This window comes from Rhinolophus sinicus, linkage group LG06 (assembly GCF_036562045.2).
Source record: "Rhinolophus sinicus isolate RSC01 linkage group LG06, ASM3656204v1, whole genome shotgun sequence".
Taxonomy (NCBI): Eukaryota; Metazoa; Chordata; class Mammalia; order Chiroptera; family Rhinolophidae; genus Rhinolophus; species Rhinolophus sinicus.
Genome location: NC_133756.1, coordinates 39773507 through 39799307, shown reverse-complemented (window position 1 = coordinate 39799307; position 25801 = coordinate 39773507). Strand labels below are relative to the sequence as shown.

At 38.1% G+C, this 25801-nt stretch overlaps 1 protein-coding gene across 2 annotated transcripts in view; it reads left to right on the top strand.

Annotated features, from left to right (window-relative positions):
* The window catches only part of ERICH3 (glutamate rich 3), a 112517-nt gene that overhangs the window by 9929 nt on the left and 76787 nt on the right, over nucleotides 1-25801 (top strand). For both annotated transcript variants that reach the window (XM_074334952.1, XM_019743774.2), the window contains exons 2-3: nucleotides 19969-20062; nucleotides 22835-22960. In XM_074334952.1, the coding sequence (XP_074191053.1) occupies nucleotides 19969-20062; nucleotides 22835-22960 (220 nt within the window). The remainder of the gene's footprint in view (nucleotides 1-19968; nucleotides 20063-22834; nucleotides 22961-25801) is intronic.

The following is a 25801-nucleotide window of genomic DNA, read 5'->3' as shown; positions in this document are numbered from 1 at the left end:
ATTGGTGAAAATATTATGGGTACTTTTTTTTTTTGATTGATCATTTAAAATTTAGTAAACCTCTTTAACTTTGACCAGAGGTGCTTACTATTTTAAATCTCACTAGTGCACATAAGAATTACTTTTTAGGGGAACGAGAAGATTTTTAAAGAGGTTGATTTGTTACCCTTCCTCACCCAACATACATAGTAATTTTATTGGTGTGGATTTTTTGGTGGCTAGGTTTTTAAAATGTATTTATTTATTTTTAAAGTTTAAGTGGGCTTTGTATCTATAAGAGACTGTATTCTGAGATCAAGTATAAATAGAGTGATCAGATTTCTAAGCCAAGACAACCCACTAAAGCCTATTTGACATACAATGTGTAACTGACTGAATTGACAACTTAATGATATTATCAAACCAAACTCCCTTTTGTTGTACTAATTCTATGGTAAATAATGAACAAGTTTCAACTCGAGTACCAGGAATTTGTGACCTCTCTCTCTCTCTCTCAGACATTTCGTATATGACGTTCCCACTTCTTAGCACGGTCTGGACAGTCCCTCTGCCCCTGTTACCACCCATTCACATTTTACTTCCTCCTTCAACACTTGACTTGTCATTCATGACCCAGTTCAGATTTCATTTCTTCTGGAATACCCATCCTGTGTGGGCATAGTTCACTTATTTGTGAAATGGGATAAAAACCTGACACACTGGATGTTTTGAAGGTTAAATGAGATCATGCATGCCAGGTCCAATAAACAGTAGCTGTTATGATTGTAGCACATCAGACTCTCTTGCCATTATTTCCTCAGTTGGATTGTAGGTAGTTTGAGGGCAGGGGCTGTATTTATATAGCTCTGTAACCTTACAACAGCAGAGGGCCTGTGTCATGCGGGGTGTCAGGTGGGGTCTCAGCTCCCGCTCCCCACATAAGAACACAGGATATGGTGAGGCCAAAAAGGAACACCCGCGGAGCCATAGATAGGGGAGTCATACCCCTATATTCTCGCTGGCGGTATCTGCTTCTCTGCAATCTGCTCTTGCTAGCTCAGCCACCATCTTCTTGCTAGCCCCCATTTTCTGCTAGCATAGCCACGGCAGTTATATTAGTGGCCAATGGCTCACCGGTTACAGCTGATGACCAACTAGCCATAGCTGATGGCCATCCAATCACAGTTGATGACCATTTACTATCTGAGCCAGCACCTTTCCATGTGAGGCCGAGAGCTGGAAACTGCACTCCTGGCTCTGTCCCCACAGCCTGTTACCTAGTAAGCACTCCATATTTGTTGCATAAAACAATTGCATTAATCTCCTTCATGTCTGGCAGCAGGGCATACACGGATTACCCTCCTCTCAGTGTTATCCTTTGGCCTTTGAAACACAGTGGGTTTCCTCTATGCGCCCCATGGGGGCTCTGGAAGTGTGTGTGTGTGTGTGTGTGTGTGTGTGTGTGTGTGTGTGTAGTGAGGGTGGAAACAGGAGCTTCCTGTGGCAGGAGGACAATCTGGCAGGAGGATCAGGTAATGACAGGGACCATGCGCTCTCCTATTCCTGGACCTGTGCATAAGATAGTCCCTCTTCCTAGAACAATCCTGATGTAAGTTCCCTCATCTTCCCTCACATGATCTGGCACTTATTAGGTTTCCTTCTACTGGGGCAGACTTCATTTCTGATTGTTTGAATTCTCCCCCCCCCCCCCCACTCTCAAGTCTCCTTGATATACTTCCTCTTTATTCCCAAAGCATGATGTGTTTACCCCTTTCAGAGCACAGGCAAATACATACATGGTTCATTTAAGAAAAAAAACATTGCTAAACACTATAGCAACCAATGGTCCCACATACTACGAACGTTACTTGCATTACCTTATTTAATCCTTGACAGAAGCTCAATGGGTAAGGCATTGTTACTCCCTTCCCACCCCACACCTTATAGATGAGGAAACTAGGGATAATACTGATTAAACAACTTGTTGGAACTAATGAAGTGGCAATAGAAGACTTAAACTAAATCTTTCTGATTCCAGAGGGTGGAGGAAGGTGGACAACCTACTGGTAACATGGTCTCAAAAATGGTTGTAAACAGCATGACTTTTATAAAAGAATCCACTTTCGTGAAACTAACTTAAACTTTGGTGGACATAAGTGACAGACATTTGACTGAAATTCTTTAATATACCTTTATTTTTCTCCCTCATACGATACATTTATTCAATGATACATTTTGAAAATGTGTCCTACACAGCACCATTTTTTGCCAGGTGCACAATTGCTGGTAGGACCTACCCATTAGATGTTTGTTGATTGTTCATTTATAGGTCAGCTCCATTGCCTAGAGTTGTCTACCGCAGTTCTCACTAACCCAGGGGAAGGGTTGAATATTAAGTGTGAAGATAAAACTAGCTTTGTAATGATCCTTCCTTTGTTAGCATCTTTCACTTATCTGACCCCCTGCATATCTTCCGTTCTCCAGGTTGAGCTCTATGTGAGCACTGACTGTACCTGATAGGATATAGTTCATTTAGTGGTTAAAGCAGAATAGTACCTCGTTTGAATCCTGGATCTCTCTTTAACTAGTTGTGAGCTGAGCCTCAGTTTACTTTTCTATGAAGAGAGAGGATAATAGTACTTTGCAGTGTTGTTTGAGAATTAAAATATATAGTGCATGTTATATAGAGTGTTTACTGTGTGCCCTACAAAAAATTTAATAAATACTAGTGATGAAAATTATTGACTTCTAGAACTTTCCCTCCTGTCATCTATCCTCCCAACAGCCTCACTTCCCTCCTTAATTTGTATGCTATTTTTCTATTAATGCATATTCTTAAGTAGCCATAATTTTTTTTTTCTGTTCAAAGATGTAAGATTCTTAATTCTCCAGAGGTTCTTGGAGGTTCAAACCACGTATTATAGGAAACTGGGCCTACTGACTCCCCATATACTGCTTTCCTATTGACTCATCTGTGAACATTGTGACACTATCTTGCCAGCACTGTTGGAGACTAGTTTTGTTTTTACCAGTCATTTCAGACTATCATATTAAGGCTATAAATAAAATAATATTATGGTTCTAATCTGGCTGCATCGTTAGAATGAGCTGAGAGAAATTGTAAATCAATATTTAGCATAATTGCTGAGATCTGTCAGGTTTGGATGCAAATAAAAAAGAATGAAGAATGTAATATAAAATCAGTAATATGGTGTCAGTTCAATCACTTTCTATAAAATGTCAGGCAGCAGAGCCTCATGGTCTAATTTTAGTTGACAAAGAATTTTCTGATAGAGGTTTGGTAAATAATTGACCCTTAAGTTAGTTACTCTTCTGTATTGGTTTCCTCAAGAGTTTTTTTGTTTTTGTTTTTCTGCGTCCATGGGAACTTTTTCTTTTAATGTAACTTTGTAGCACACTGCAAAGGCATTTATGTGACAAAAACAAAACAATAAAACTAACATTGTGAGCGTGATTATCCACACTGAGTATTTTGCATTAAAAAAAAGCCAAAATATTTAAAGCATTGTTTTGAACCTCTTTTGTTATAGACTGTTTTCAGTTATTATACCAAAGCAGAAGAAAGGTTATGATCCTTACACATGGATTTTTGTTAAAAGAATATGTGCCAAGGAATTGAACCAATATACTTTGTTTCCATTAACTGATTTATTCATTCATTCAACAAAGTTTGACTGAGTATTGGCTGTGGGCATGGCTCCATACTATACCTTGTGGGAAGGAAACAGGGAGGAATCTTACATGAATCTAAAGCAGGGGTGTCCAAGCTTTTTTCAACGTTTTTTACCAAGGGTCATTTGCGGTAAAATACACAAACAGCAGGGCCACTCACTCGAGGTGAAGTACTTATTGCCTCACCTGGTTTATTTAAGTAAACTAAATATATTTTTGGAATTTGCTGCGGGCCAATTAACAATGGATTGTGGACTGCAGTTGGCCCGCGGGCTGCAGTTGTGACACCCCTGATCTAAAGGGAATGATTAAACATGGATGAAAGAAATTCTAGTGGAAGGTAGTGAGACAAGGATCCCAAGAAATGAATAGGTACAATTCTATGGGAATTCCTGTGACATTGTTTTCGAGGCCTTTGACCTGAGATTACTGATAAACCATGCCTACTTTGAGAACCTCAGTTTGCTGAATATAAAATGAGGGAGTTGGCTAGACCTTATGTGGTCATTTCTACATATGAATTTCTGCAATCCAGTGATGTAGCAGCTCCAATTAAATACATTTCCAGACCAGTAAACGTAGATCATCCACCTCAGGAAGGAGTCACAGTATTTTATGTTGTGGTGATAATTGTAAAGGGAAGAAGGTTTAGTTCCTCAGGGACATGCATCTTGTCAGGGGTAGAATTAGAATTTGACCTCAAGCCTTCTGGCTTCAAATCCTATCCTTTTTTATTATTGTCTTTAATTTCATCAACTTTTCTTTGGGCAGGATGTGTTTGATATAGGTTTATTTGTCTTTAATTACAGGGAAATCATTGCACCTCTTAAGAGTTAAGGTGTCTGGTCACATATTTCTTGAATTTTCTTTCTCATCAATAATAGACAAGCAGTTTTAGTGATGGCAAGCTAAACAGTTTAATTTTTCTTTATTTTTCTGTTATTGGAGCTGCTTTCAGATATTTTATTTGGGGGAAGTTGTTTCAATTTAGATTTAATTAACTTCTTTGCTAAGAATCTTGCTGAGATTCAAAATTTTAGTCTTCGTTGGGTGGCTTGAATGGGATGTGTTTATTCATAGAGTTGGAATTCAGTGGATTCTTGCAAATCTTTTCTGATGGGCAGTGAGAGTGGCAATTAGGTCAGGAGATGAACTCCATTCATTATGAACTGTACCATAAAGGCAGTCAAGCCACAATATTATGTGATTTGTTTAACTCGCCTTCCCAGTACAAGTACTTGATAGGTGAGTGGCAGGAACATTTTACCTGGCTGTGTCGTTGCTGGAAGCTGCCTTCGCAGTGGAGGCTTGATGCAAGTCCTCCGTGAACACTATCCAACCCTCTGCCAATTGCAGATTTAGGGACCTCTGAAATGCAAAGCACCTTTTGATTCGGCTTTTCATCTTTAGTAATAAAACTGTGCTCATTCATATAAGTCTCACTAGATTCTGTTAAGCATAAAAGGGTGTGATCGGTTTTTCCAGATTGGTAGGTGAGCTGAACCTTTCCATTTGTGGCAATGTAAAGTGATATCTTGCATAAAATTTCTTGATTGAAATGCCACTGAAAAATGTCAATGTATTTGCCAGAGTCCTTATGTTATTTTTGGTAAGGATAGGAAGTTGTTGAACACGTATATGAGCCCCTCTGATCAAATATTGTATAATTCCTGGATTAAAAGTATTTAAAGCATACTTCTGTATGTTGACTATTATAACGAATCGTCTTATTTATCCTCTGTGACATATCTTGACACTTATTTTTAAATTAATCAGTGGTGTGCTCGTAAACTAGCTTTTCAGAAAGAAAGGACAGCCCTGATTTGTAGTGTTTGCCAATTTCCAAAGTGTAAATACTGCCATGATGGCCAATTTCAAGCTAACAAGAGTTTATAAAATGCCTGAAAATTTTAACAATTATCTCATGAGAGCCAGTATGAACCAGCTCCCACATACCACTGTTAGTGCTTTTTAGAGTGCACTTTTGTATGCTTTCTAATTGTTTTATGCATAAAATCCTTCTCTCTAACCTCATTTTGAGGATCTTACAGGTAGTGACCCTGCCATATTCTTGAACATGGCTTCATTTTTTTCTTCCCCAGACACATCTGTATACATGCAGTAGTAACCATGCATGGTAACCTATTTCATCAATACTAAGATAATTTTTTTTTTTTTACATTTTCACATTACTAAAATCATTTGCAGCTTGCAATCAATGCCATGGCATAGTGTAATTGGCATAATTTTCTTCTTAGTGTTTCCTATAATCCTTATTCAAATTTAATGAAATATGTTCAGTGCTGAATCAATGATGTTTGACATGAATACAGTGACATCCTATGGGCTAATCTGTCTTTTCACAGATTAGATTCACCTAAAGTAAGTTACCTCTATACTGTTACCCTTAGGAGAAAAAAAATGTAAATTGTTTGAAACACTCCCAGTGTAACCACTTGTTCATTTGTCTTAGGGTTCACATTTGGCACATCAAAATTAGATCTGCGAGGTAGGCTCCAGCTTGTTTTGTATTTTCTGGTGTGGTATCAAGAACTGTCTTCCTCCATCTGGAAAGTGTCCTTGCGGAAAGTGGCGGTGACTGGCATGATTGATTGGTGGACAATATATATTACAGCCCAATAATCCTTACATTCAGCATCCAGTGTTTCTGTTCCTTGTCATCTGGCCTATAAGAAAAACCTTGTGGTAGGCAGAATAATGACCCCTCAGAAAAGGGCCAGGTCTTAAACCTCAGAACATGTGAATATGTTACTTTATGTACAAGGGGTGAGGGTTAAGAAGGCAGACGAGCATTAATGTTGCCAATCAGCTGACTTTAAAATAAGATTGTCCTGGATTAACCCGGGTGAGCCCAATGTACGTAAGTAATCACGATGGTCCCAAAATAAGGAAAAGGAAGGCAAAAGAGACAAAAACAGAGAGATGGCATCATGGGAAATACTTGATTGGTCATTGCCGGTTTTGACAATGGAAGGGGGGCAGGAGCCACAGAATATAGGTAGCCCTTAGAATGTGGAAAAGGAAAGAAAAAGGTTCTTCCTGAGAACCTCTGGAAGTAATGCAGCCTGTTGACACCTTCATTTTAGTTCAGCGAGACCCATTTAGAATTCTGTCCTCCAGAACTATAAGATAATAAATTTGTGTTGTTTTCAACTACTAGTGTGTGATACTTTGGTATAGCAGAAATAGGAAACTAATACAACCATCATTAATTCAGGTGGGCTAAGTCAGTCTGAACTAAATAAAGTGATTGTATCAAAGTTATCCTTTATATTCTCTCTGAACAAGTTTGCTAAGGAGATTTGTAGTGTAGGGCAGATTGCAGAAATATATATATTTCAGAGAGTAAGAAGATTTAAAGATTTCAGCACATTATTTTTATGCCAATGACACAGCTAACTATAAATGGGAGTTATGTATTTGTTAATTTTTGTCCACAAAAATCTTCATTTAACATTTTAGTATCTCTATACTAGGTGGAATCACATTTCTCTGTGCATAGTTCATCATTCATATTTTTCTATCATTATACTTAGCATCCCATTCCTTATCTTAGCAAGTTCTGTGAGTGGTGGTGGATTTTGGTTTGGTATATGTTATCAGGAACAAGTTTTAGGTCATAGGATATTTGGCAAGTGACTTAATAAACTAAGGCTTGTTTTCCTCATCTAAAAAAATGGGGACAACTGTGTCTTCTGTTATAGCCTGCGTGTTTGTGTCCCCTGATATTCATATGTTGAAACCACAATCCCCAATGTGATAGTGTTTGGAGATGGGGCTTTGGGGAAGCAGGTTATGAGGGTGGAGCCTTCACGATGGGATTAGTGCCCTTATACAAAGAGACACAAGAGAGCTTGCCTCTCTGCTGTCGGCCTTGTGAGCACACAACAAGAAGATGGCTCTCTGTAATCCAGGAGGAGGGCCCTCACCACCAACCTGGCCATGCTGGCACCCTGCTCTTGCACTTCCGGCATGCAGAATTGTGAGATATAAATGTTTGTTGTTTAAACCACCCAGTCCATATTGTTACAGTGCCTGGTTAGACTACGACAGAGATTGTTATCAAGAAGTGGGATGTTGCTATAGCAAACATCTTCAAATGTGGAAGTAGCTTTGGAACTGGTAATGGATAGAGGCTGGAAAAGTTTTGAGGTGTAACCACTTTGTTTATTGAGATATAATTGACATATAACATTCTGTAACTTTAAGGTATACAATGTGATGATTTGATTCACATATATAATTGTGAAATTATTACCACAATAATTTTAGGTAACATATCCATCACTTTACATAGTTACCATTTTGGGGGGCTGTGGTGAGATTGAGATTTATTCTCTTAGCAACTTTCAGGTATATAACACTATATTGTTAACTACAGTCACCATGCTGTACTAGAACTTCATCTTGTAACTGGAAATTTGTACCCTTTGACCACTGTGTCTTCATTTCCTCCACTCCCAACCCCTCACCCTTCTATTCTACTTCTATGAGTTCAGCTTTTTAAGATTCCACATATGTCAGATCATGCAGTATTTTCTTTCTCTACCTGACTTATTTCACTTAGCATAATGTCCTCCAGGTTCATTCATTTTGTCATAAATGGCAGGATTTCCTTCTTTTTTATGTCTGAATAATAGTCCACTATACACATATACCATATTTTCTTTATTCATTGATCCATTGATGGACACTTAGGTTGTTTTCATGTCTTGGCTATTGTGATAATGCTGCAATGAACACAGGGTGTTGAAATTGTGATTTTATTTCCTTTGGATATATATTCAGAAGTGGGATTGCTGGATCATATGGGAGTTCTATTATTATTATAATTTTATTTATTTATTGGAAAAACCTCCATAGTGTTTTCCATAGTGGTTGTACCAATTTATATTTCCACCAACAGTATACAAAGGTTCCCTTTTCTCCACATCCATGCAGTATATATCTCATCTTTTTTTATAATAGCCATTCTAACAGGTGTGAGGTGATATCTCTTTGTGGGTTTGATTTGCATTTCTCTAGTAAGCCGTGATATTGAGTACCTTTTCATGTACCTGATGTCCATTTGTATCTCTTCTTTGAGAAAATGTCTATTCAGGACCTCTGTGCATTTTTTAAATTGGATTAATTTTTTGCTATTGAGTTGTGTGAGTTTCTTATGTATTTTGTATATGAACTCCTTATCAAGTATATGGTTTTCTTTTTTTTTAATTAAAGTTTATTGGGGTGACAATTGTTAGTAAAGTTACATAGATTTCAGGTGTACAATTCTGTATTACATCATCTATAAATCACATTGTGTGTTCACCACCCAGAGTCAGTTCTCCTTCCATCACCATATATTTGATCCCCCTTACCCTCATCTCCCACCCCCCACCCCCCTTACCCTCTTCCTTCCATAGCAGCTGCACCAGTCTGCATTCCCACTAACAGTGTATGAGGGTTCCTTTTTCTCCACAGCCTCTCCAACACTTGTTACTATTTGTCTTGTTGATGATAGCCTTTCTAACTGGGCTGAGGTGATATCTCATTGTGGTTTTTATTTGCATTTCTCTGATGACTAGTGATGTTAAGCATTTTTTCATGTCTATTTGCCGTTTGTATGTCCTCTTTGGAGAAATGTCTCTTCAGTTCCTCTGCCCACTTTTCAATTTGGTTGTTTATTTTTGTTGTTGAGTTGCATGAGTTCCTTGTATATTTTGGATATTAGCCCCTTATTGGAGGCACTGTTTGCAAAAATCTTCTCCCATTCAGTTGGTTGCCTCTTTATTTTGTCAATGGTTTCTTTTGCTGTGCAGAAGCTTTTAAGTTTGATATAGTCCCATTCATTTATTTTAGCTTTTACTTCCCTTGCCTTTGGAGTCAAATTCATAAAATGCTCTTTGAACCCAAGGTCCATAAGTTTAGTACCTATGTTTTCTTCTATGCAGTTTATTGTTTCAGGTCTTATGCTTAAGTCTTTGATCCATTTTGAATTAATTTTGGTACATGGTGACAGATAGCAGTCCAGTTTCATTCTTTTGCACGTGGCTTTCCAATTCTCCCAGCACCATTTATTGAAGAGGCTGTCTTTTCTCCATTGTATGTTTTTGCTTCTTTGTCAAAAATTATCTGTCCATATTTATGTGGTTTTATTTCTGGGTTCTCAATTCTATTCCATTGGTCTATGTGTCTGTTTTTCTGCCAATACCATGCTGTTTTGATTATTGTAGCCCTGTAGTACAAGCTAAAGTCAGGGAGTGTGATACCTCCAGCATTGTTCTTTTTTCTTAAGATTGCTTTGGCTATTCAGGGTCTTTTGTGGTTCCAAACAAATCTGATGATTTTTTGTTCTATTTCTTTAAAATATGCCATTGGGATTTTGATGGGGATTGCATTAAATCTGTATATTGCTTTGGGTAATATGGCCATTTTCACTATGTTGATTCTTCTAATCCATGAGCATGGAATGTCTTTCCATTTCGTTGTGTCTTCTTCAATTTCTTTTAAAAATGTCTTGTAGTTTTCAGCATATAGGTCTTTCACATCCTTGGTTAAGTTTATTCCTGGGTATTTTATTCTTTTTGCTGCAATTGGAAAAGGAACTGTTTTTTGTGTTTTTCTGAGATTTCATTGTTAGTATATAGGAATGCAATGGACTTTTGTACGTTGATTTTGTAGCCAGCAACTTTACTGTATTCGTTGATTGATTCTAATAGCTTTTTGGTGGAGTCTTTAGTGTTTTCTATATATAGCATCATGTCATCTGCAAAGAGTGATAATTTAACTTCTTCATTCCCAATTTGGATGCCTTTTATTTCTTTCTCTTGCCTGATTGCTCTGGCGAGGACTTCCAACATTATGCTGAAAAGCAGAGGTGATAGGGAACAGCCCTGTAATATTCCTGAATGTAGAGCAAAGGGCTTCAGTTTTTCACTTAATTATGAGATTAGTTGAGGGTTTATCATATATGGCCTTTATTATGTTAAGGTATTTTCCTTCTATACCTATTTTATTAAATATTTTAATCATAAATGGATGTTATATTTTGTCAAATGCTTTTTCTGCATCAATTGATATAATCATATGATTTTTGTCCTTTATTTTATTTATGTGATGTATCACATTGATGGATTTGCGTATGTTGAACCATCCTTGTGCCCCTGGGATGAACCCCACTTGGTCGTGATGAATAATCTTTTTAATGCATTGTTGCATTCGATTTCCTAGAATTTTGTTTAGGATTTTTTCATCTGTATTCATCAGAGATATTGGTTTATAGTTCTCTTTTTTTGTGTTGTCCTTACCAGGTTTTAATATCAGGGTAATGTTGGCCTCATAAAATGAGTTAGAGAGTACTGTCTCTTCTTCAATTTTTTGGAAGAGTTTGAGCAGGATTGGTATTAGATCCTCTTTGAAGGTTTGGTAGAATTCACTAGTGAAGCCATCTGGTCCTGGACTTTTGCTTTTGGGAAGGTTTTGGATGACTGATTCAATTTTGTTACTGGTGATCGGTCTGTTTAGATTTTCCAGTTCTTCATGGTTCAGCCTTGGAAGGCTATATGTTTCTAAGAACTTGTCCATTTCTTCTAGGTTATTGAATTTGGTGGCATATAGTCCTTCATAGTATTCTTGGATGATCCTTTGTATTTCTGTGGCATCCGTGATAACTTCCCCTTTTTCATTTCTGATTTTGTTTATTAGTGTCTTCTGTCTTTTTATCTTAGTGAGTCTAGCCAAGGGTTTGTCAATTTTGTTAATCTTTTCAAAGAACCAGCTCTTTGTCACATTAATTTTTTCTATTGTCTTTTTGTTCTCTATTTCATTTAGTTCTGCTCTGATTTTTATTATTTCCTTTCTTCTGCTGACCTTGGGTTTCATTTGTTCTTCTTTTTCTAGTTCTTTAAGGTGTAAAGTGAGGTTATTTATTTGGGATTTTTCTTGTTTCTTGAGATAGGCCTGTAATGATATAAATTTCCCTCTTAAAACTGCATCACCAAAATTTTGGTAGCATGTATTTTCATTGTCATTTGTTTCTATGTATCTTTTGATCTCTCCTCTAATTTCTTTTTTGACCCAGTAGTTCTTTAAAAGTATGTTGTTTAATCTCCATGTATTTGTGTTTTTTCCTGCTTTCTTTTTGTAGTTAATATCCAATTTAAAAGCCTTGTGATCAGAGAATATGCTTGATATGATTTCAATCTTCTTAAATTTGCTGAGGTTAGTTTTATGTTCCAAAAGGTGGTCCAACCTTGAGAATATTCCACGTACACTAGAAAAACAAAATGTATAGTCTGATGTTTTAGGATGAAGTGCTCTATAAATGTCAATTATGTCCATTTCATTTAATGTATCTTTTAGGGCTGCTATTTCATTATTGATTTTCTGTTTCAATGATCTATCCATAGCTGTCAATGATGTATTTTGGTCCCCTAGTATAGTTGTGTTTTGGTCAATTTCTCCCTTTAGTTCTGTTAATAGTTGCTTGGTATATTTCAGTGCTCCCTGATTGGGGGCATAAATATTGATGACTGTTATGTCTTCTTGTTGTATAGTCCCCTTTACCATTATGAAATGTCCATCTTTGTCTCTTGTTATCTTTTTCACCCTGAAGTCTGTTTCATCTGATATCAGTATGGCTACACCTGATTTTCTCTGGATACCATTTGCTTGGAGTGTCAATTTCCACCCTTTCACTTTGAGTCTATGCTTGTCCTTGTAGCTGAGATGTGTCTCTTGGAGACAGCATATGGTTGGGTTTAGTTTTTTGATCCAATCTGCTACTCTGTGCCTTTTTATTGGTGAGTTCAGTCCATTTACATTTAGGGTGATTATTGATATGTGAGGATTTCCTATCATTCTATCTTAATTTTCTGGTAAGACTGTGTCTCCATTGCTTCTTTGCCTTTTTGTTGTCTACTATTTCTGTGTGGTGGTATTCTATGATGTTTCCCTCTGTTTCCTCTTTTATTATTGTATATATTTCAGTTCTGGGTTTTTTTTTTTTGAATGGTTACCCTTAAGTTTATATAAAAGGAAGTTTGATATTTAGAGTATTCCATTTTCTTCAGCATGCCTACTTTCTCCATTCCCATATTCTGTTTCAGGCCTTACTCTCCCCCTTTTTATGTTTTGGTTGCCACAAATTGTCCCTGTGAATGGTTGAATAGCCTCCTTTAGTATTTCCTGTAGTGCAGGTTGTGTATACTAGAAAATTCCCTCAGCTTCTGTATGTCTGGAAAGGTCTTTATTCCTCCTTCATATCTAAAGGATATCTTTGCTGGGTATATTATTCTTGGCTCATACTTTCTCTCTTTCAATAGTTTGAATATTTGGTTCCTCTCCCTCCTGGCTTGTAGAGTTTCTGCTGAGAAATCTGATGATAATCTAATGGGATTTCCTTTATAGGTTACCATCTTCTTTTCCCTGGCTGCCTTGAGGATTTTTTCTTTGTCATTGATTTTTGACAGCTTCAATACAATGTGCTTTGCAGAAGGCCTGTTGGGGTTGAGGTAATTAGGTGTTCTAGTTGCTTCTTGGATTCGAGGATCCAGTTCTTTCCACAAATTTGGGAAGTTCTCATCAACTATTTGTTTGAATATACTCTCTGTTCCATTCTCTCTTTCTTCTCCTTCTGGTATGCCCATTATTCTTATATTGCTCTTTCTGATGGAGTCAGAAAGTTCTTGTAGAGTTCTTTCATTTCTTTTAAGTCTCAAGTCTCTTTCTTCTTCTATCTGTATCATTTCCAGGTTTCTATCTTTGATGTCACTGATTCTTTCCTCCATCTGGTCAACTCTACTACCTAAGCTGACTATTTCATTCTTAATTTCTCCTACTGAGTTCTTAATCTCCAGAAATTCTATTTGGTTCTTTTTTACAATTTCAATCTCTTTGGTAAAATGTTCATGTTGTTCTTTGATTGTGTTTCTGAGTTCATTAAACTGCCTTTCTGTGTTTTCTTTCATCTGAACTGCAATCTTGAATTCTTGTCATTTAAGTCACATATTTCCATATCTTTAAGTTCATTTTCTGGAGACTTTTTACTTTCTTTCTGAGCTGTCTTGTGCCTTGGTTATTCATGGCCATTAGTGATTTATTATTTCTCTGCCTAGACATCTACAGGAGTGGGTTCTGCAACAGGTTGATAGGAAGAGGTCTTTCTTTTGTTTTCCAGTACGTGTTTGTAGAATGTTTTATTTTCTCTCCGACTGCAGCGTTTTTTTTTATCTCTCACACTGTAGTGTTATGTTTTCTCTGCACTATTCCAGCTTCTCACACAATGGGGGGATTCCCTGGAAGGCGGGCTTCTCCTCTGTTAACAGTTCACCTGGGTCATAGGGCACCAAGTCCCTGTGGGGATGCAGAGAGCTTTTGAAGTTCCAGAGCTCTTCCTGCACCAGATTCAGAGCCCGTGTGTTTCAGTATTTCTGTTTACTCCTACAAGGATCCGCCCAGATAGGTGGGGACAGGTCCGGGGTGAGTTGTGAATGGTGGCCCAGAGTTTTGGCAGTAACCATCACCACAGCCAGTCCTGCTTCCACAGCTCCCTTCCCTTTGCCAGAACTACTTGGGCTGCAAATCTGTGTCTGCGGACCACAGTCTCAGAATTGCAAATATTCTGTTCTTTTGATCTGACACTGTTACTTTTCCGCTTTAGCATTGGGCAGGTGGCAGTGGGGCGAGCTCTGGGAGGGCAGGTAGGGGGCGGCTAGTCTCAGTGCCTAAGGCTTCCATTTTCTGCAGCAGTGAAGCCTTAAACCACCATTTTCAGCCTATTTCCCTCAGTCTTTGCTCCAAGGTCTCTGCTGTGAGCGTTGGATTCAGCCGTGTTGTATGCTGTCCTCTCAGCCCTGTGGGCCATAAGCGGAGCCCTAGCAGTCAGAACTCTTCCCTCTCCCGCAGCTGAGGTTGATCCAGGATGCAGCGTGCTCGGAGCACTGAGCTAGGTGAACGTCTTGCGTCCGCATGGCCCCGTGTCCATGCTTCTCCCTTTCCTCCTCCCCTGCTCACGCAATTTGCCCACCTTCAGGTGAATTCAGTAGTGAGACTCCTTGTCTTGCCTGTCTGCTGTGCAGGGAGTCCTTTGTGGAGTTACAGTTTTTCAATTTGTTGTAAATTCCAGGGGAGATTTCCAGAGGCTCACCTCATGCCACCATTTTGATGATATTTCCCTAAATATATGGTTTTCAAAGGGACTTTTAAAGGTGATTCTAGTGATGGCTCAGGAAGAAAATGAAGCTGGAGAGAAAGCTTCCTTCTTCTTCTTAGAGAATACATAAATAAGTATGTGCAGAATGTTGGTAGAAATATGGATGGTAAAAGTCATTCTGATGAGGTCTCAAATGGAAATGGGGAACATGTAATTGAAAAATGGAGGATGGGAAATCCTTGTTGTAACTTGGGAAAGAATGTAGTGTTCTGTGGAAGATAGAACAGTTGAGACAGAGGGAGGTTAAGTTACTCGTTTCCAGTTACAGATCCAGGAATAGTGGAACCAGGACTTAACTGGAGGTGGGGTCTTCACCACAATATTCCTCGCCTTCTGCAGGGATAGATAGCGTGGGGATAGTCAGTGCTGAGAGGAAGTTGGGGTTCAAGACTGTTGCAGGCTAGAAGGATTCCTCTATTAGTGTGATCCATGATACCTCACCGTAGTCAGGTTTTGCTAGGACTGACTTACATTAATAAATAATTTTGTTTTGGAGCTTTTCCATTTTAGGAAGATAGAAGATTCGTAATATCGTGCTTCCCCAAAAATAAGACCTAGGCAGACCATCAGCTCTAATGTGTGTCTTGGAGCAAAAACTAATATAAGACCCGGTATTATATTATATTGTGTTATATTAATTATATTATATTATATTATATTATATTATATTATATTATATTATTCCCGATCAGTAATATAAGACCAGGTCTTATATTAATTTTTGCTCCAGAAGATGCATTAGAGCTGATGGTCCGGCCAGGTCTTATTTTCGGGGAAACATGGTACTTAGATATTGCTCACATTCCAGGGACCTAAAGAAAATGAATGAGACTATGTATGTGGAAGTGCTTTGTAATGTGCAGCATGGGCTAGGGATAGCATACTCCTTTCCCAGCTTAGGGCACAGTGTCTGACATTGGGACACTCAGACACACAATAAGTATTTGTGAATGTATTGGCCTATGTCACGGGAAGAAATCAAGTACATGCCCAGTCACTCTCGGTATGTACATGTGTACCTCCCCACTAGGGGTAGTTCTCTAGTTCAGTGTCTGTGCCATCTCTGTGGTGTCCCAGTGCCCTACAGAATGCCCTAAAAACAGTCAGTAGTCAACACATGTTTGCAATTAGTAGTACTATAAACATTTAGTTGGGGTTTTTATGGGCTAGACTCGCTCTCTATGGGCAGATGAGGGATTGAGAGGAATCACTGACTTTATTACTTCAGAGTCCCATTTTTGTATTTGGCATTTTGGGAGGCAGGGGTGTGAGGGTTAATGTTGAGATGCTGGGAAGGCAGCACTACCAGTGACTCAGCAGCCACTCTAATCCTCAGGCACCACTGAGATAAAGGGTGTGTATTGGGTGGGGGTAACAGGAATCATCCTAGAGGCAGGCTTGCTTTGTTTCCTGGGGAACTGTTTTCCCCGGTGCATTAAGCCATTAAGGTGGGTCATTCTCCACCCAGCGAAAAGAGGGTGAGTAAATAGTCTTGCCCATCACATGAAAAAGATGAGTTAGAATGGTCTGGCCAGTTAATTGTGGGACTTGATATAAATAGCATCGCCTCTGAGTGATATGGTCACAATGGCTTATGGGCGCTGTGACCAATGAATTTGTTGCTCCTATGGACGGGAGCAGGAGAAGATCACAGGAATGAGGCAGCATGACCAGGAAGTCCAGCTTTGACAACAGATGCAGAGTGACTTACAAAAGGAATGGAGTGCCCAAGGTGCATCACAATCACCAAGCCCTGGGCGAGGTGACCTCCTCTGGCCCAGGGTTATGCCGAGTGCAAGAAAGAAAAGAAAAGAGTAGAGGGTGGGAGGAAGTAAAAACAGTGGCAGTGAATGGCGAGGACAAAGGCAGAAACATCAGAAAAGCTCTACAAGTCTAAGTTTGTAGCTGGGTCAGGAAAGCTCTTGTAACTGAGTGTAACTGAGTGAATGCAAAGGGTGGCTACAAGCCCCGTGATGAGGAGCAAAGTGGACAGGATCTGACAGATCATGGTTGTGGCTGAGACACAGAAGTACAACCATCTCCTGTGAAGGAGGCTCGATGGTCAGAACAAGCGTGACATTTGTATGGATATGGTGGCAGTGTTTGCACTGACTGTTAGTCTGTTTGGGCTGTTACAACAGAATACTATACACTAGGTGGCATAAACGTCAGAAATTTATTTCTTGCAGTTCTGGTAAGTTCAAGATTGAGGTGTCTTGCACACAGATTCAGTGTCTGGTAAGGGTCTACTTCCTGGTTGATAGGCGACCATTTTCTTGTGTCTTCACATGGTGGAAGGAACAAGGGAGCTCTCTGGGGTCTCTTTTATGAGGGCACTAATATTCACGAGAGCGCCACTCCCATGACCTAATCATCTCCCAAAGTTTGCATCTCCTAATACCATCACATTGGGGGTTAGGACTTCAACAGGAATTTGGGGCGGGGGGAGGCAAATATTCAGTGTGTAGCAACTGTTTCACTAAATCTGTATATAATTTTCTCTAGTACAATTTCTTGTTATCAAACAATTCATTAATCTAAAATTTCAGTTAAAAATAATTTAGACATTGTCTTATAAAGAAATAATGGCACCTGGGTAGATCCAGCTGGTTATTTTTTCTCAAGTTGTGTGATGATAGTTGTGAAAGGAGTTGTGTTACAAATGGCATCCCAACTAGAGATCCTAGTTGTTCCAAAATAGGGAAAGGTGAGAAAACTGACGTGTGCAAAAGTTTCAACTAACTGGTGCATTAAGTTAATTCGACCTTTAAGTAAGAGTGAAGGGATGTCATGCCCACATTCATTTAGTAGGAGCTTGAGAGAACAGGATTAAAATGAAGTGGGTGCCAAAGCTGGCAAAGCACTTTTACTGGGACCTAAATATTTAAAAAGTTACAAAGTCTGGCTTGAAAGAAGGGCAACTTTTATCAGTCAATAGGGAAATTGTGGTCCATGTTATACCAACTTTTTGACTTCAGTTAATCAAGGTTTTAACATTCACAGCTATTCCAAAACCATTGACTGAGAAGAAGAAAAAAAGAAACAGAAAAAAGAACAACAACCCTTGAGCCTGAAAAACAGACAAAAGACTATATAAGACTATATATGATGTCAGTCTAATGATTTATCTTAAGAATCTGTGAACTGTGGAATCATGATTGTTAGAACCGAGAGACACCTGCTCACCTTTCTGAAATGAGTTGCTGAAAAGATATTCTGAGATTCAGAAAGGGTAAGGGATACAGTGTTGACCTTTTGGAGACAGGAAACCTTTGATGAACTATAGGACACCTAGACAGTTCATTTAAAAGATGGTTTCAAAGCATTATCGGGGCTGGTTTTGTATGTGCATTACTGAAGCCCTTGGGTTGTCTTTTTACATAAACCCAGTGAAATAATGGTTTCCGCACTTGTTCATATGTCTGCAACCCTCATGTGGCACCTTAGCTTCTGGGCTTTGTAACTGCTTTTCAGTCTCTTTTGTGGACAAAATTAAAATTCCTTACCTTTTGACAGCATGGAACTTTCCTGAGATGGGCATTAAAGAGGAACAGAAATAGGAAAAGGTCACAACACCATCACTGGTAATTAAAGCAGTACAAACAACTAAATAAAATTGTTTCTAATGACATCTACTTGATTCTCTATGAGTCCCTGTTCTAGTCTTGAAATAAGGATCAACTGCCTATCAAATGTACAGATTGTAAATCTTTGTTGCACATTAATAGGGTATGCATATTTTTCATTAATCCTTTATTACAAGTCATGCACTTTTAGAAGTATGTGGGGACTTAGGTGAAAGGTATCTATTTTTTTTAAAGACAGCTTATGTTAGGGCTGTGTTTAGGCTTGTATGCTCTCTTTCTCTGCCTTTCTTTCTGTGTGTGTGTGTGTGTGTGTGTGTGTGTACATATATACACACACTCATGTTTATATATATATGAATGAACATACATGCATAATGTATACATACATGTGTATGTATGTATATGGTTGTATGTGTTTTGTAAGGTAATAATATTTAATAAAGTATAGGTTATAATTGAAAAAACTAGCTTCAAACTTTAATGTAGTCTTAGATTGACCATCTACCAAGGTATAGCATGTAATCAAGGAACTAGTTTGTCCTCTTTTAACTCTTAAAATGAAAGAACCTGAAAATCAAAAGTAATCAATGATTTTTCTTTTTGTTCTGGATGTGGAATTAACAAAATTGTCTGGGTTTATATGAGGAAGTTAAGATGTCTAAACTGCTGGGCTTAAACTTAGAAATTTATATTGGTAAGAATGAGTCCCAAACAAAATGATGCCTTCATTTACAGAACACATTATTATTTACGTACACAATAAAAACGTTCAATAGGGATACCAAAGATAATGCGCCATCCTGGCTCTCAAAGTTGGCAGAGGAGACTAAGAAATAAACAATAACATGTGTGCTGTGTACTATAACTCAAGGTTATAAGGCAGTGGAGTGGGAGGTAACACAGCACACCCAGTGTGTATCAGGGAATGTTTCCTGGGAGAAGAGATGCTTGTGCATCACAGGTGTTAGCCACTTGCTAACAGGTAAAGGAAAGGCCTTTGCAGTGGAGGGACTGTGCATGTGTCCAGAAGACATGAGAGAATATGTTGAGGAAGTGCAGGTAAATTTGTGTTACTAGAATTTAGGGTGTAACAGGAGGCCAAAGAATCCTCTGAAGGAGCCCCAACTTTTCCATCAGGCTTCCTCCGTGAAGACATTACTGAGAACTGGAGTTGGTACTCCTTCTCTGTGTCTCCATGACTTTTTGCATATTTCTATTGTTGGATTTTTTGCACCCAATTTAATTGTTCATCTCTGATGTTCATACTTGTCTTCAGGATAAACAACATCAAGACTCTCTCCCAGTTCTTGTAAAACCTAGAAGTAATGTGTTCTTCTAGGTGTTCAAAAGTATCTGATTATTAAACACATACATGAAAGATTGGCTGGCTTGATGAGTGAAATCATGAACATTTTGGGGATGAGAAAGTCAAGAATTGCCTTGGTTATCAAGCAACTCTTCATAAAGCCTAATGGTTTCATTTTTCTCTTTTAGATTACTTGCAGCATATAACAGTCTTACCGATAAACACCTGGCTGGATATTTTAACAATACAAGGATAAGGCGGCATCTCTTAAGATCAGGGCTGGTAAGATTTGGTTTACTTTCTACCTGCCTTCTTGTTAATTTTAAGTCCAAATAATTCCCTCCCTTTTCTGCTTTTCTCTGAGCTAATCAATGACATTCCCCACACCCCACCCCCTATTTTAGAAAAATGACTTCCTTTCCAAAGCTTTGATGTATATTTTTTGAGGCTGTGTTTCAAAAGACAGGAAGAGAGGTCACAATGACTGCTGAGACAACTTATAAATTATTGAGGAAAAACCCTGAGTTTCCAACAGCATATTTCACTTGTTTGTCTATTCATTCATTCAGCACATTTATTGAACACGTTGTATGAGCCAAGAACTGTGAAGGATTAAGGATAGAGTAGATTTTACTGTCTTTAGGAAAAAAAAAAAATTGTTTTTAATCATCACAGAATATGGTGTGGAAGACATAAACAGTGCAAAATTTCTCTGAATTTTGTAAAAAAGGTTTCATTTCCTGAGATGGCTTATTGATACACTAGTGTCGTTCGCTAGCTCCAAAACTTCATTTCCACAAAATTTCCATTCTTCTAAATGCATTCAATGTGAAAACCTTTTAAAAATACTATAGCTTTCCATTGAAAGAAATGGGTGTGATTATCGAAAGTATGACTAATGGTTTAAGCTGTTTACCTTCTTAAAATACAGTGGTCTTCCTTAACTATTGTTGCCATGGTGCTGAAAGGATATTCAGTGTGTTTCTAATTGTTGTTTATGTGCTTGGCACTCTGGCTGGATAGATCTCAGAGAACTTGCTTTTTGTCTCCTGGGGCTTTGTTATTAGACAGACCTGGCTGAAACTTGGCTCTGCCATTTACAAGATGTAGACTCTTGAGCAAATCGCTTACTTAACTCTCTCAGCTCCAACTTGCTCAATAGTAAAATGAAGATAATGATACCCTGCCCTCAGGATTTTTGTGGCAATTAGAGATGTCTAAAAAATGGTTGTTGTAATTATTATGGTTACTATTAACATTACTTCTTTGGATAACAATCTGTGAGGTTCATGTATAAATGGGAAGGACTTTGTATTTACTTATCAACATCATTAACCAGCACTTAATGGAACATTGGTTATGTGCATGGTGCTCAAATAAGGAAGTTACAGCTTTTTCTCTATAGCAGTCATTCAAATATAGTTCCTGAATCAACAATGTTTTCATCATTACCTGGGAACATGTAAGAAAATGCAAATTTTAGAGCCCCACCCCAGACCTATTGAGTCAGAAGTTGTGGGGTGAGGCCAATCAATCTGTTTTTCAACTTGACTTCCAGGTGATTCTGAGGCAAGCTCAAATTTAAGAACTTTTGCCCTGTAGGAGCTTCCAGTCTAGGTAGGGAGGTCAGACAACTCTGAGGAGAGGTAACAATGACACATGTGAACTGCAGAGCGAGAGTCAGTGCAGGATGGTCTCAACATTTTTTTACCCCCATTTGGACACACATGACATGATGTCTCATGAACAACACATTTCAAAGGCTGAACTGAGTAGTAATTCCAAGCACATTTTCTATAACCACACCCCTTTCTTCCATTGGAAAATGTATCCATAAAAAAAGATTCTCAATAGCCAGTCACTTGTGGCACAACTTAGTTGACCTCAACGGTCCAATATAGTGTAATAACAATGTTAAAACACTACAGTTATCAAAATTAAGAAATATGTGGGCTCAGATTAGACCTGAAAAGAAGGGCAGTGTTAATTAAGTAGAAAGGAAGAGGAGGAACAATCCAGGAAGGATAATACCCTCTGTACAGAAGATAGAGAACAATACAAAAAATATGCCCATAGGAAGGATTAAAAGAAAAGAAAAACAAATGGAGTTGACCCTTGAACAATACACGTTTGGATTGTGAGGGCCCATTTATACCTGGATTTTTGTTGGTAAATACCTATACTGTTTTAGATCCACAGTTGGGAGTTTTGGACACTGTGCCATATTATGTAGGGGACTTGAGCATCCATGGATTTTGGTATCAGCGGGGGTCCTGGAACCAATTCCCTGCAGATACCAAGAGACAACTAAGTTTTTAGGGAGTAAAGAGTTATCTGCAGATTTTAGATTGCACAGGGGTGGGTACGCCTAACCCTCATGTTGCTCAAGGGTCAACTGTAAATGAAAACCAGAAACTACCACTTCTGGGACTTGCAATGATGCCAGTTGAAACCAATTTGGAATACTTTATATCTGCAGTACTGTGTAATCTGAAAAAATCTGAATCACAACCAATTAAATTACATTCTGGGCTGGAGAATGGAAGAAGAAAAAGCAGAATGAAAATCACATAATGAAGCCCATTATTTTTAAAACAAACTGATGAGAGTCTCTGTAGCTTACATGTTTTGTCCTTCAAAGTATTTCCTGTGAGATCATCAGTCCTGTGATCACTGCTTCTATTCATTGTTTCAAGGTAGCACCCCACCCCTTCTTATCGAATATGTGCAAAAAAGAAATGAAAAGAACATCTGGGTTCCACCAACAGAAAATTGCTACTCTATTAAAAACCTTGTTTTAAACATCAAGTGTACTACCTGTGTGTGTTTTCACAGTGATGGGTATATAAGACTGACTTTCTCTTTTTTTGCCTTAAAAAATATTTATTAAAAGTGAAAGTTTATCAAACACAGTAGCATACTTCTTTAGGCTTAGGAGATATTGACATTCTCTCTGTCTGTTTGCCTGTCTCTGTCTCTACCTCTCCCTTTTTGGTAACTAACCATACCTTTTCTGTTTTGTATTTCTATGTATGTTTTGTTTCCTCATGACAGATCACAAGAAGTGGAAGAGTACTTTCTGAAAAAGAATACAAACTAAATATCATGAAGAGGGATCACCAAAAATATATCCGGGAGTGCTTAGCCCAGGCTATTTTCCATAAGGTTCTTGATATGGAGGTACAAGTATTTACTATTTTCTTAGAACTGATATTTTCTAATATGATAATTAATGATACCTCCATACTTAGAAGCAAGGGGATTCTTCCTGTATCTCATTAAAAATGAATGGAACAAAGTGACCTAAGAAGCGCTCTGTATTTCTCTAGGTAATAAGGAGCCAACAGACTATAAAATAAGCTTTTCTCCATTTCAGTTAGAGAAAAATATGGACATCATTATATATTTTGTGATATTTAATTTAACAAATGTAGATTTTTAATCCATAACGGCTACTTTAAAGCATACCAGCCCTCACCATCTGTACCTCAATTTACAATTTGCTAAAAAAAAAAAAAAAAGTGACATCTGTTTAAATATCAGTAATTCCACTGCCATGAATTATTTCAGATTTGTTATTCTTTTAAGGCTCTGAAGCTCAGCCATATGCTAAATTTCAAGGAATAGGCATTGAAACATCTGCTGTCCCTCCTACTTTAGGCCACATTGGTCAGCATAGATTTACAATCCAAGCATCAGCAACTTTTTTTTTTTTTAAATCTGACATGGCATTTTTAGTAGGATATCTAGCAAACTTGATAAATTATTTTAGCCTTGCTCCATGAAATTTGTAGTTTCAAGCATCAACACCATTTTAATCTCTGTGAAAAAGCATGTCACTTCTTGGCGTGAACATACAGCAATAAATCAGAAAACTTGGCTCATAAAACCATTGACCTGTGGGTGCAGTAAACATTTATGGACAACTGTAGAATCATCAACTGTAAACCAATACTAAGTTTAGTGCCACTGAAAGTATTTATTATGCTACCATCATATCGAACAAGTGTTGTGTTCACTTAAGATATATATGGTATGTTAACTTAGGAAATTATTTTGTGCTTATGTTGTGTGCATGAATTACATAGAATCATTGTTTTTGGCCTCTAAATTCATTTACTTATAAAAATATTAGTTGGAATTCTACAATTAATGTGAAAAAATAGTACAGTGTAAAATTAATCTTTACCTAGCTCAAAAGTACTCAGTCAGCACAAGTTCTATAATATATAAGCCTTGATCCTTAATGTTGGGTTTTGCAAATCTTCACATAACTGACACATTATAACTGTTAAATTATATTACTACTTAAGCATCTTCCTGTATTTCTTAAAGTTTGGAATAAACATTTTAGATAAATGGCAATATGTAATATATGTAATTATAATATGTAAATTAATTAACAAATTGACTATTTCTCTCTAAACTGTCACATTGGTCTCACATTTAGGTTCTGCTGATGCTGTTTACTAATGCTGTTGTATTAATATTCATGAATTAATTCCTGCAACAAACATTAATTGCAGGCTTACTATGTACAACTATGAGGCTGTGTGATGTAGCTGTGAGATATAATTTAAAAAAATACTGTCAAAAGTGATCAAATGCTAGAGGAGAGGAACAAACAGCTCAGAAAAGAAGGGCTTGATGACTTGCCTTTGTGAGAGTCAGAGGAAGCTGCACGGAAATCCTGCTATGGGACCTGGACCTTGAAGACCGAATGAGACATCATATGAGTAGGGCATTCCAGAGAGTGAAGTTACAGTGGTGTTAAAGGACCTTGTGGGTGGAAAGGAAAGCTCACTGAGGCCAGACTGCACAGTGGGTTGGTTGAAAGAGTGGCAGGAAGTGACAGTCTTAATACGTTGAGACCCAGTTTCTGGAGGGCTTTCAATTCCAAACTAGGTTTGGAGTATAGGTGATGAGGCAATGAAACATTTCTTTCAGCAGAGAAGTGAAACAAATGAGCAGAACTGTTTTAGAAAGATGATGTTGCTAAAAATGTGGAAGATGGATTAATGAGCTGGAAAACATTGGAGGTAGGAGGTCAATTAGGAAGCTGGTGCCAGAGGGTGTCCGGTAACAGCAGTGGTAGAAATGCTGGGGAGATGCAGCTGTCCTCAGAGATATGCAAGAGGGAGAAAGAGTGAAACTGACGGAGTGAGGAGGGATGAAGGAAAAATTGCCCAGAGCGACACCGAGGTTTCTAGCTTGGTGGGTGGTGTGTGCGTTGCAGGAGACCAAGAACATCAATATGGGCTGGAAAAGAACCTTCAAGTGGTGGAAACTGTCTGATAGAGTGGTTCTCACAAGCTTCCAAGGATTAAATGAGTGCAGGGATAGATAGAAATCAGTCTTGACCCAGAGGACAAAGACATTGGTGGTCTTGGTGAAAGTAGATTGAGCCATGGCGATGAGGGTTGGTGGGAGTCGGTGACTGCAGTGGGTTGGAAGTAAAGGGAAGATGGAAAACGGTTGATAGTAAAACTAATAAAGTTTAGTGATCAGTGGGTGAGAGAACAGGAAAGGAGGAGAGAAGAAAGGGAAAAGTGAAAAAGAGGATCGGTGATACTTACGTAGGGAATGACAGTCTGCGGGATCTCAGGGCAGCAGGAGGGGAACAAGAACAGTTTAAAAACACTTTTTAAAATACTCTCAAATATGACTGAAGGACTTCAACTCGAGTTATAAACACCTTATGTTTCCATGAGGTTTAGTTTTCAATGATATGACTAATATATTGCAGAAAATTTGGAAAACACAGCAAAGTAGAAAAAGGGGAATAATCACATATAATGCCTCTTCTCAGAGATAACTATTTACATACTCACATTTCTTTTTACTCTCTATTTTGATACATTAATTAAAGCCTGCTATGTTTTGAGAGGAACATGGTTTTATGAAAAAATAAGCAAACAAAAATATGTGGAAGTTAGTGTAAGAAAGACCAAAGCTCAACCACTGACTAACTGTGCGGCAAGTTCACGATCCTCTGCCTCAGCTTCTTCATTTGTAAATGAG